General features: G+C 38.8%; 1 protein-coding gene across 1 annotated transcript in view; it reads right to left on the minus strand.

Annotated features, from left to right (window-relative positions):
* Window positions 1-328: 328 nt before the first annotated feature.
* Window positions 329-12291, minus strand: part of PDSS2 (decaprenyl diphosphate synthase subunit 2) — a 110002-nt gene continuing 98039 nt past the window's right edge. The window contains exons 7-8 of the mRNA XM_062488715.1: window positions 9662-9697; window positions 329-752 (exon numbers count right to left, since the gene is read on the minus strand). Of these exons, the coding sequence (XP_062344699.1) occupies window positions 594-752; window positions 9662-9697 (195 nt within the window). The 3' untranslated portion in view covers window positions 329-593. The remainder of the gene's footprint in view (window positions 753-9661; window positions 9698-12291) is intronic.

Genomic DNA, 12291 nt, shown 5'->3' on the forward strand with positions numbered 1-12291 from the left:
ATACAGAGCTCATTAGGCACAGGGTAATTTTACATTTGAATACATAAAAAGAGTGTGAGGAGACATAACTGTGCGCAGACAGAGAGGGATTTTCCCCCATTAATCTCCCAAACTGCCCTTGGATAAGGGTATGTGAATTCCCGGCTTCCACAGCTCAGTCTCTCCGCGCAGGTTTGAGCGGGTTTCTCGTGACACCTGGTTCTTCACGCCCTTCCATCCATCCCTCCATCCATCCCTCCCTCCCTCTATCCCTCCCTCTGGCAGGAAAACCACCGGCCTCCACCCTGGCGCCGTCCCCGCTGGTACCCAATCAATACCAACTTATTTCCTGTCCATTTGCTGAGGTCACGGAAACGGGACTCATTAATTATTTCTACCGGTGCAGCCTCAAGTGCGCTTCTGGCACGACAAGTGAAAACCGTCTGTGACCTTTCTTCTTTCATCTCCCGAAATTTGCTGGTGGTGGCGGCAGCAGCAAGCACACGTTCCTCTGCCGGGATGGGATGAGGCGATCAGAGGTGTGAGGCAGCACTGGGGTCCAGCCTGGTTGCTTCCACCTGTGGAGGGAGAGATGCTCCTCCAGGAGCGGCACGTCAGGGAAACCTGGTCACGGCGTAGACAATGTTGGCCAAGGCGTCCCTGGCCTCCGAGGGAGGGAATCGCTCCAGGGCTGCCAGTGCTCTGTTCCCGTGGCAGCGGCAGAGGTCGATGGCAGAAGTCACACCTTTGCCAGCCTTGATCGCTTCCTGCAGCTGTTGGAAAACACAGGCACATCGGTGTGTGGGGGGCTTTTCAGCCGTGCACAATTATGTCTGGGAGCACAGGGCTTCTACCGCCTCTTCCCGGGGTAAAGGCAAGGCCCAAAGCCATCAGACAAAGCCCTTAAATCCTCTCAGCTGCTCTGTTTAGCTTCCCACTGCAGCGAAACTGTGTAATGTAAACTACACCACCCGTTACTTCATCACCTGAAAGATGCTGGCTCTCCAAAGGGCACACTTAAACAAAAATTTTAGTTTTTAAATACCTGAACACTTCATACCTCAGCCATTGCCTGAGAGCTTCTGTTCAGTACTGGCAAACCAGCCATTTGCTCACACTCCCGTTTTCTGCAGTGAAAACCTGCATTTTATGAACACCCACTCATCCCCTGCTTCCGGAAACCAGCATAGGATGACACAGCTGGAACAACTGTATTTTGTAATAGGGGTTTCTATTTATAGACCATGTGATTACATTGGTCACAGGGGACAAAAGCAAATTTTGTCAGTAAAATGTGGCAAACTATCACACTGAACTCATGCAAACTCCATCTTATCAGTAAGGCTATGGAATTTGACAAAGGCTTGGTGATCCACCGTATGAGAAAGAGAATACTTTCAAGGAATAACCAACATTTCACAGCAAGTTTCCAGTTTAGCACCTAAAATACTTGGGTAAATGACTAGTTAAAATTCTTATGAAGTAATACAAACAAAATTGACAAAATAAAACATGTTGTTTTACCCATACTTGAACTTAGCAGAAGCTCTAAACAGATTTTTTATTTTTAATTAGTAATTTTTTTTAACAGCATCATGAGACTGCCTTGAAACACTATTAAATTTTCTACTCTAAAATACAGATGTACCCAGACCAACTCCAGCCTGATGCCTCATGCCAGAACCTGGGAACAAAGGCCAGGTGGATCTTTGGGATTTGATTTTTCCAAAAGAATTACAGCATTTCATGAACTTTAACATGCCCCACATGGCTTTCACAATTGTCTTACATCACACTGCACCACTTTTTTAAAAAAATGGCTTTTCTTGGATACAGGTACTTAGAGTAGCAAACTATACAGGGTTTCCTAAATCACGTTTTTCATCACATACACAGCTCAGTGCCCAAATTATTAAAAAAATACATCAGTATGACTTTATCTATCCAGTTTAAATCATATATATGTATCTATATATCTACATATCTTTAAAAAAATCCTAGATATGACCAAATTGTAAGTCGTGCACTTTCTATAGATACTTGCATTCATACAGAATGAATGATGCTTCTTGTCTGAAAGTGGATTCATTATCTGTATTTAAAGATGAAATTAGCTGAAAGCATATTACAGCACTTGAGCGTTCAAGTCCCAGTTCATAAAAATTTTATTCTCCTCTTCAGTTGGAATCTTCTTGCACTGTGTGCTGGAAAGGAATTTGCCCCGAGGCATAAATGCATCACATAGCTAATTCAACATGTCTTCTAATGAGTGGGAATCAGCCATATTTCCAGGGCTGTGCAGCAAAGGTGAGGATAGGTGAGATGAGGTGCTCTCGCAGTGTGCAAAGGTTTTACCTTCCTCATCTTTGAGGCACAACCTTGTGGGACAGTAGAACTCACACATCTTGAAGCAAGCTCTGCTGATTTGCTAAAGCTTATTAAAAAGGATTAGCATAACTTCTAATACTCATGGAAGTATATACTGGGATGTTAAACAGGAAAGAAAACAGCTCCTAGAAAGTCTACAAGTCTACAAATTGGTCAAAAGCCAGAGAAGCTTATCTTAGGCAAATATATGCTCACATATATGTACCATGACTTAGCTGAAAGAGCAGAGCCTGGAAAGGGGAGGAATCCTAGCACAAGGACACAATCCATTTACACGCCTGTCTTGTGTAAGCCCTCAGACACATGCACTGCTTTGAAGCCAATACAATTGCAAAGCTCATATCAAACTAGGGGCAGAGGAATCATTACACAAAAATCAGACTAATCCGCTGTTGCATGTTTCCCAGCAAAGTTAAGGAATGTCAAAATGGAAAATACCTGCTTATATGGCAAGCTTTTCAGTTAGAGACCATCCTGTGTAATGAACAATTTATAGCCCTCAAAAACTTACCTGTTTATTTGCAGAAGCAGCTGGTCAACTCAAAAAAGCATACACAGAGGCAAAGCAGTCTGAACTAACCAGACTGCATGCTAGCTCTACCTCAGCTGGAGTTGTGAAAGGGAAAAAAAGAAGTACAAATGTGGCTTTTTGTAGTGGGATAATTCTTAAAGAAACACAGGAAATAACTCTGTAACAAACCAGGCTTCAGCAGCCCTGCTGTATGCAAAAGCCCCCCAGTTTAAGACTTCAATTGTAGTCTTGGTTATATTACAGTCACATTTTCAGACACTCTGCCTCAAATTTTGAGCTTCAATAACTTTATGTAATGAACTTCACAAAATAAGGACACAGAAGAAGAAAAAAAATCAGTGCATCCAGTATAGATGGTTTATTTTTAAATTTGGATAGGAGCAGCTAATTTTTGTGGCAAATGTTCAGAAAAGCAAAATTAACTGCTTTTATTTTTTACTTTATAAACTTTATTTAAGCTGCCTTATTAATTTCTTCCAAATATAAGAATCTGATTTTTTAGTGTCTACTTATGTGGCATATTTAATTTTGTGCTTATTTCCACTTGTAGGAACAATTTAATCCACACAATCTTCTTCAGAATGATATTCAGTAATTAAAACGGAATACAAGTCAAAACACAGATTGCTTAGCTACACTTTTCTCCAGTTGAACTGCTAGATATGCTGGAATACTGCATTTTTACTTTTAAGCTTTTGTTCAGACCACTGGCATTAAAGCCTTACTTCATTCTAGAAGTGCCAAGACTCTGAAAAAATCACCAACTGGGTTTTGGTTATTTAAATTCAGCTTAAAGAATAGTCTTGCAATAGCACAGTAAAGCTGAGGCTCAGATGAGACGTTGATTTCCTCCACAACGTATCTGCACCATTTTGCAATCTGTGCCCTTGCAGATAGTCAAAACTTAACTGAGCAAACCCATACTGGCTCTGCCTTGAGGGAGAGGCTGGACCAGACATCCCCCAGAGGTCGCGTCCAAATTCCACTGCTGTATGATTCTGTGAATAGAGTTCAAAGTACCATGTTTCTCAGTCTGCTTGTTTTCAAAAGGCAAAGAGAGGATTTCTCATCCATACCACAGAAGTGAAGGATTTGCCTTTCAGACCAACTGCTCTAGATTGCTGTTGGACAGAACAGCTGGTCTGAGGGCAGCAAGAGGTCAAAGAAGAAAGCTAGGAACTGCTAGATTTTGGAGACTGAAGAACTAAAGGAGTCAAAAACTATGCAGGGGTTCAAGTACAAAGTCAACTAATTTCAAGTCTTCTCTGCTGGAACATTTCTGCTTCATGAACCAAAGGAAAGAAGATTCCTTTCACACAGTGCTACCTGTAGGGAACAACAAATCAGGTGGGGTGGGAAAGACTCACAGAACATATGATGAACATTTTGGCTGCAATAGACTTCATATGCAAAGGCAGAAAGGGAGCACTGAAACTCCTGATTTTGTTTCCATAGTCCAACCTAGGATTAATTATTTCAGTGGCAAAATATCAAAAGTAACTTCAAATTTTTTTGATGTTGTTTCAGAAGGATGATCCTAAACCAGATAATTTGTTATCTACTGAAATATTTGGATATCATGCATTCTCTCTGATCCTGAAGTGAGCTATAACATTCTACATTTCTGAAGTGCACAGTACTTGCTGAAAATAAAAGAAACCCCCAAACCCAAAATCTAAATTGATCTGTGGCTGAGTGATGGAATAATGCTCAAAATGTCTGCAGTGTTCTGCACTGGCTTTCCTAAAATTGTTTTCCCTTTTGTGGGAACAGCATGCTTAATAAGCTCTGATGTTTTAGACTGCTGAAACATTAACCTTAAAAAAGGATAAACATATTTCATAGGTAGTAGATCAATTTTGTCAATTTTCTCCTTTGTTTTCTAAAGAAGTACTTTGGAATGTTTCAGCATCCATTCTTGTGGCTGGACATAGGGTTGAGCTCTTCCTTCTCAAAAAAACCCCAGACAATCACTTATTTGCATCACTTTGTAACATCATAGGATTTAAATTTATTTTTTAAAAAGCTTTTCTTGGCTATATGCAGCATTATAGGCCAGCTGAAACTGGCAGTATTTATCAAATATTTTCTGAGAAATCTTTTCTGTACAAAAGGTAAAGAGATGCATCTTCAAAGGACCCAAATGCCCTGCAGAAGCCTCCATTAGTAGAGTAGAATTAATTTTCTTTATTCATTTGACAAACAGAAAAGTTTTCTTTATACTTCACATTGAAACCCACACTATATATAGGATGAGACCAAATGTGGGGAGGGTTGTCCCCAGCTGGAAAGATGGCCTGCTTACAGGGAACACTGCTGTTACATAGCTCTTACAATACTCTGCCAAAAAATTACAAGCTATCCCAAGACACTGAACGATTGTACAGATTCTTTATTACTTTAGAAGGGACACCAAAGCCTTTCTATGTCTTTGACAATTAATTTAACAAGACCCACTAGCTTTTAAATCTAAACAAAGGCAGTTTTGAAGACTCTTTATTCAAAAGCATAATTTTCTTAAATCCCACTAATGCAAATAGTGATTGTTAATTGTCATCTTAGCACACACAAGCAATCAACTTTGTATTTATGCTAAAACATGTGATGATTATTTGCTTTAATGAAATAAAAGTTATGCTGGATTCTCACCGCAAAGAAGTGGGAAAATACCCACTGATTAAAAACGAAGATGCAACTGATTGTTGGCACTGGATGCACACCTTGATAATTCAGATATTAATTACAAAAAAGTAAGGAAATTGTTTCATCTGAATGGTTTTGGATGCTTTTGTAATAATAGTAACACATCTAAAAAGCCCCATCTTCATTGAATCACTGACTATGCTGTGTTTTTTATTATATGCAACAAAAGGAACTAATGGCAGTAGTTATTCCAAAACAAACAAGACAAATCTTCATGCAAAACCAACACGGGCCATAAGCATCTACAAACAACAACCCTCTGTTTTTAATTCTCTGCTGCATTTCAGGAGCAAGAGGGTGAACAGCTTGTGGCCTACAGTCCCGTGACACACTTCAGGATGACTCCCTAGCATGTTAGCCAAGCCATGGGAAGACTGTCCCTTACACCATGGGGCTGCAGACGTGCAGCCAGCACTGCACAGGATGGCTGCACTCGCCGTGGCAGTCAGCAGTGGGGTGGGCAGGGCAGCCTGCACCTCTGGCTGGCTCCGTGCTATTGTTATTTATTAGCGGCATGGCAGTAGGCTGCCACTGAGAAACCTCCTTTCCAAAGGTCCAAGTGTGACCTTTCCCAGTTTTCTTCTCTCTTTCCTACCATATGGGAAGTCAAGACTTTAGTGGCAGGCAGAGTATGAACAGCTGGATGTACCCCATCCTGATTCATGCCTTCCAGCACTGTACAGACTCAGCTCCTGTTGTTGATACAGTGCACAGTATTTCATATACCAATGAAGAGTGTATGTCACAGCATACTATGCCAGACTATGCCATAATTTCCATGCCAGTTTGGATGAAAGGCCTCTATAACAGACAGCTGAGCAAATGGACAGGGCCACACACAAAAAAAAAAATTGCTACATCCCCTCTCATTTGACTTAATTTATCTTTTCTGAATATAGCATTTAGAAAAGTAACAAATCATTGCATAGGCACAGTCATGGGCTGCAAAACACAAGATTTATTTCTTTATTTAGTATTATATTATAATTTTTTAGAGCCTTGGCCAGACAACAAGAATTATTTCTAGCTTACTCATTTCTGCTATGAGTTAGGCTTTTGTTGCACTCCTTTAACAAGCCTGTATAATGGCAAGCAACATTAAGGCCTCAACTTTAGCAGAGAGTTTTAAATTGATATTATCAAGTGGTAATAAACTGAGAATCTCAATTTGTTGTTTGAGAATTGTACATCTTATTTTGCATGCAAGGTAACACGGATAAAAGCTTCTTAATTTTAAGAAGTCTGAGATTTTTGCCACATACAAATGAGGGGGACAGGAAAGTTGCTGTTTCTTTCAATGACATACATGAAATTTACAATGTAAAGCATGTAAATGTACAAGCATGTACTTGTACAATGTGCAAGCATGGTACTTTCCCTTTTGTTATCTGAGAAACACCACAAAAAGAGCTGAAACAATTTTTTCATCTCTGGAAGAGACTTTCAAACACACAAGGATGGATCAATAATTTGTCTTGATGCAGTGTGACAGCATAGGAAGAAACAGAGTGAAATACTCACATACTTATGTGAGAAAATATATTCAGAACAGATCTTAATGCTTTTGTGATATCAAAATCCTTCTGATAAAAAGATTGAGCAAAGATGTGATGAAAAAATCCCTGAAAACTTTTGCAGAACATAGTGACCTTATTGACAAGACAGTCTCAGACTTGATCAAATTAGTAGAGAGCATTTCACTTCTAGATTTATGTCAGAGACCTCATGAAACTTGCTAGTATGATGCAGGTATTTTTTTGTCAGTGAAAAAAATCAGGGGTAGCAATTTAATAAAACATACGTCAGAAAAACTATTCAAAATTCTTAAGCAGTCTCAAAATTGAAATAAGACTTGCCTTTTAAGAAGGCATGTTAAATGTGTGGATCTCAGTTTTTCAAATTTACTTTCTTAAGCAGGCTAACAACTTTTGTATATGTATATTTATGAGTTTAACTAAAGGAATAATATTTTTATCACAATGAAGTGGCATACTTAAGTTCATAATAAAACTAAGAGAAGAAAAATAATTGAAAGTTTCAGAAATTCTACAGCTAGTTTTGGTGATCTTTGCTTTTACAAAACTAAGAGGAGATATTTTGAAGACAAGCTACCAGATTTGATTAGGAACATTAAAGTAACTATTGACTTAACAGAAAGAGGAGAAGAGAGTGTGATGCTGAGAAGAAAAGACTGAGCAATGAGTAAAGCACTGACTCTGGTGATGCAAGAGAAAAGATGACACAGCAAAAAGCAAAAATAATAAAAACAAAACAAACAAACAAACTAACAAACAAACAAAAAAAAAAGCCCCCAACACTAATTTGTACAGCATAACATGCCCTTTAATTGGCTGTGTGTATGTGCTGGTCAAGTTATTCTGCTGGGGACAGCAACAGGTTCCTGAGTTCATTTAGCATAGATGTAACTAATGACCACTTTTACTTTAAACCAACAAACACAGAAAAGAGTGACATGATAGCCTAGGTTTTTGAAACTGACTTCTAAAAAAGAAAAAAAAAAAAGCTGATTGTTGTTGGAACTCACAAAAATCATGCAGAATTTTTCACTGTAATTCACCTCATAATATTTTTGCTTTGAAACAGACAATTACCCAAAGCCAGCAAAAACCATGTGCCTTCCGGCAAAAGTCAGTTGCTCAAAATACAGAACTTGAGGGCTTTCTCTCCTTCTTTACCTTTTAGTCAAGTGTTCCAGATGCCTAAGCATAATGTAAGTGTTTAGATGTCATGTGAAGGATTCAAGACCTGAAATAATTTCAGTCAAAATACAGAATACTCAAACAAATGTTTGATTTAATAAAGCAAATTTAGATGTTTTTCCTTCCCCTTTGCCTTTTTTTTTTTCTTCAAAATATGGAAATGACACTGTGTGGATCACAATTATAACAGTTAAAAGGAGAAAAATTGTTCTGGACTTGCAAAGGTAAGTAACCTATTTAAACACTCACAGGAGTGTCCCCAAGACACATCTGAAGAGTAAATTACCGATACAACTGTGACTGGCGTAGAGAATAACCTAAAAGAACAATGATTTTAAATTGCAAAGTAAGTTGAGATCCTTCTGATGTTCTAAGAGGAAGGAAGGGCAGAGAGGTTCTTTAATAATCCACATTGCAATTTTTCTTAATACATGAATAATTACAATAATCTGACTTGTACTTGTGTGTTAGCCTTCCATATGAGCAGCAATCAGTCAGAGCTGTAACACTCTTCAGGCCCCACTTCAAGAAGCAATTCTCAATCAGGCATGTGGCTCTGTAATTTATTATTTCCTACTGATGCTGGAGATAGCATCATGATCTGCTTAAGACTCAGAACAAGTCAGGCTCATGCTCAGTGAGCTGGGGACACTGTCATCTCTCTCCACCACAAGTGTACTGTGCTCCAATATTTAATCAGAGGAACCCTGTCAGCCATCTCCTGCAGCCCTTTAAGAGTCTTAAGGTGTCCCAGCTACTTCTAGTTAAGCTACTTACTTCAGGTCTGCCTTTATTATGGAGAAGGAGCAAATACGGTGCTGTAAAGCTGAAAGTTGTAAAGGGGAGTGGAAGACAACAAATTATTGTGTTTATTTTTTAATAGAATAGATGGCATGGAACTAAGGAGAGATTAAAAAAAGAATATCAGTGTACTCTACCAATAGGAGGACAGGATCACCGATACGATCTAACCTGCAAATGACTCCAGAAAAAAAAAAGACAGCAAAAGCCATCAGAAGCCTGGTTTGATAATCAAGTTTGGGGAAATAAATGCGAGAAATTACAGTAAAAATGATTATTCAATAACTACATTATTAAATTACTATTATTAGATACATTATTAAAATACTATTTTTAAATAGCTACATTGTATAGTTACAGCACAGGTGTCTATTATTATCAGCTTTTTAAAATCGAGAAATTGCATGAGCCATATTCCCTCCCTTCATATACCCACACACAACTTACAGCCTAGCTTTAATAAGGAAGTTTCTCGCAACTGTCAAGAATATTGTTGAAAATTAAAAAAATAAAAGAGATATAAATGCAATTTACCAACCTTCTTGTAGTCCACAATGTTTCCTTTTCCTTGTGCCTTAAAAAGAAAGAGATTTTGTATCAGACACTACATACCACAAACTAAAGTTGCAAGAATAAAGAATGCAATGTAATGAGTTACTGCTTTAAACATAACTTACTTTCTTTAGGAATCTGATACAGAAAACCCTAAAATACAACCAAATGTGTTACCAGCTTACACAACATGGTTCTGTTTCAGATGGGAGCTGCAGATACTCAGTGTAATTTTTAGGCTTTTTTATTATGACTTGCAGTTAGACATTTGGTGAATCCAAAATGTTTTGGTCTTAAGAAATCTTGCTGTTTGCATTAATTAATGTCTTCCATGAGATTCTGAAATAAACTATACTTCCTATCAGCAATAACAGTACTTGCTTTCTTTAAAGAGAACTCTCTCTATACCTACACTGATTTACATGAGGCAATAGTCTAGAGCTCCCAAAAGGACCCTTGGCTGTTGGACCCTGGCAGGGCTGTTACACCCAGGTTGGAGATGCTTTTGATTTAGTATCAGCATCACCTTTTAAGCAAGTGTCAGATTAATATAACCTGTAACTCCTAACACCTTCAGAAAGAAAACAAATTTTAAATTTCTTCTTACCCAGATGCAGACAAATATGTAGTCCAACTTCCTGAATTTTGTCACAAAATTATGTAGATGCCTTTCTCACTTAGAGGCAGTGCTCTGACAGAACCAGAGCACTAGCTCTTAGTCAACCTGAAAACCCTTCCCTAAGATTTGACCCAGATGTGCCATTATCACTTCGTCCAACTCCAGCTCTTCTCTTTCCAGGGCCATTGAGGAAAAAAAAAAAAAATCATCTGTTTCTTTCTCTCTAGCTTCCTCAAGGGAAGACCCCAAACCTCAGTTCTTCCGCAATGTGTCTCCTGAAAAGATGTCGATTAGGACCACTACCTCTCCATGTCCTCTGTGGGGACTTCAGAGATCAGCCTAAAGGAGCAGTCCAGCTGGGATAATGAGAAGAGCTGAGTCCTGCACTGAAGAGGAACACTATGTGGCAAGCACAGCTTCAAAGAGATGTTGCCAAGCTGGCCCAGGCTTGGAAAATGAATTAATTGTTGTAAAGGAGGAAAAATGAAATAGAGAAAAGAACTGATGAGAGACTAAATAAACTGAACATGAAGAACAATAGATAACAGAACTAAATCCTCTCAAGGAGCAATGGGATTGATCCACAAAACCCTTTGCTTCTCTCTTTAGTCTTCTCAAGAGCCAGCTTTTCTGGAACGCATTTTAAGAAGACAGCATTTGGAAGTAGCAAAACCACTGCCAGTTACTGTTTCCTTATTTGTACATTCCTATCTTCTTTGATTTATCAACTTTCATTCACCTGATTGGACCCTACAGATTCTTCAAGATATACCTAGTAGTTATATTGTATATTAGAACACCAGAAACATGTTCCTTAACAATTGATTGCCTATATGCAGATTGACACTGCAGCAGAGGATCTGACAACCTGTTTGAGGAAGATTCTTTTCAGCTGCAGCAATACCAGGAAAGAAGTGCTCAGTGTGCCTCCTCCTGTGCTTATTCTCATTACCAACAGCAAGAATATTTTCTCATGATGTGCTCCTGTCAAGCATTCAAGTCAATGGCTGTTGTGCTCCTCCAGGCAGCAACCTCATCCAATCTGTCTCCTAAGCTCTTAAACCTTCTTTACTACAACTGCACTACTGCTTTTTTTTTCTTTTTTTAATCCTCCCAGTAGTACTTTGGCTCTCTTTTTCTGACCCTCATCTCAGACACACAGATGGCTTTTTTACCTTTTACATCAGACTTGCTCAACTGGTTAAGCTTCTGACAGGATCTGAGTGCAATGCATGTGCTTCATCCATTAAAACCACACAAATGACATTGCATGAGAGGCAGGCTTATGAGTGTATTCTTATGAGCACTGCCAGCATGAGGAAATCTCTGGTTTGAGTGCTTGGCCTACACTGAATGTCACATAGTGACTGTGAATGATATCTCAAAAAGCTTGTAGTTAATCAAAGATAACTTTCCTCTCTAAACCAACACCAGTCAAGAAAAGCTCCTGGACTAGGTGTTCCATACTGTAGTTGGTTGTAGTGGTAGCATAGTAAATGCCATGTATAAAGTATGTGGATAATAAATAAATGTATGAAGTACAATAGTACTGGTAGATAGCAAATACTTTTGCATAGTACATGTCACTTGGCACCCCCACCCTTTTCAAACAGAACTGCTTCATTGTTTCTATAATGCCCTTTTTTGGTATGAGAATTTAGTAAGCAGAGGGCACTCCTGGAGTCCTGCAACCTCCTCTAGATTCTGCAGATGGGAAATTGTTTCAAAGCTTTTATACACTGTGCTGTGGAAATGCCATTATTCTCCAACTGCAATAATCCAAATCCATTTACATTCAACTAGCATATTAGCCTTGTGTTGTGACTGTTGAGTTCCAAAAATCTTCATCATGCTCTATGGTTGTTCCTAATTTCAAAGGGACAATAGAACAAATTTCTACCAGTTCCTAACTTCAAAGAGACAATAGGTTTGCTTCATTCTGAGATCCCCCCCACTCTATACCACTGTAGGATTGTAGATTCTGCACAGACCTCCTG

This window comes from Cinclus cinclus, chromosome 3 (genome assembly GCF_963662255.1).
Source record: "Cinclus cinclus chromosome 3, bCinCin1.1, whole genome shotgun sequence".
Taxonomy (NCBI): Eukaryota; Metazoa; Chordata; class Aves; order Passeriformes; family Cinclidae; genus Cinclus; species Cinclus cinclus.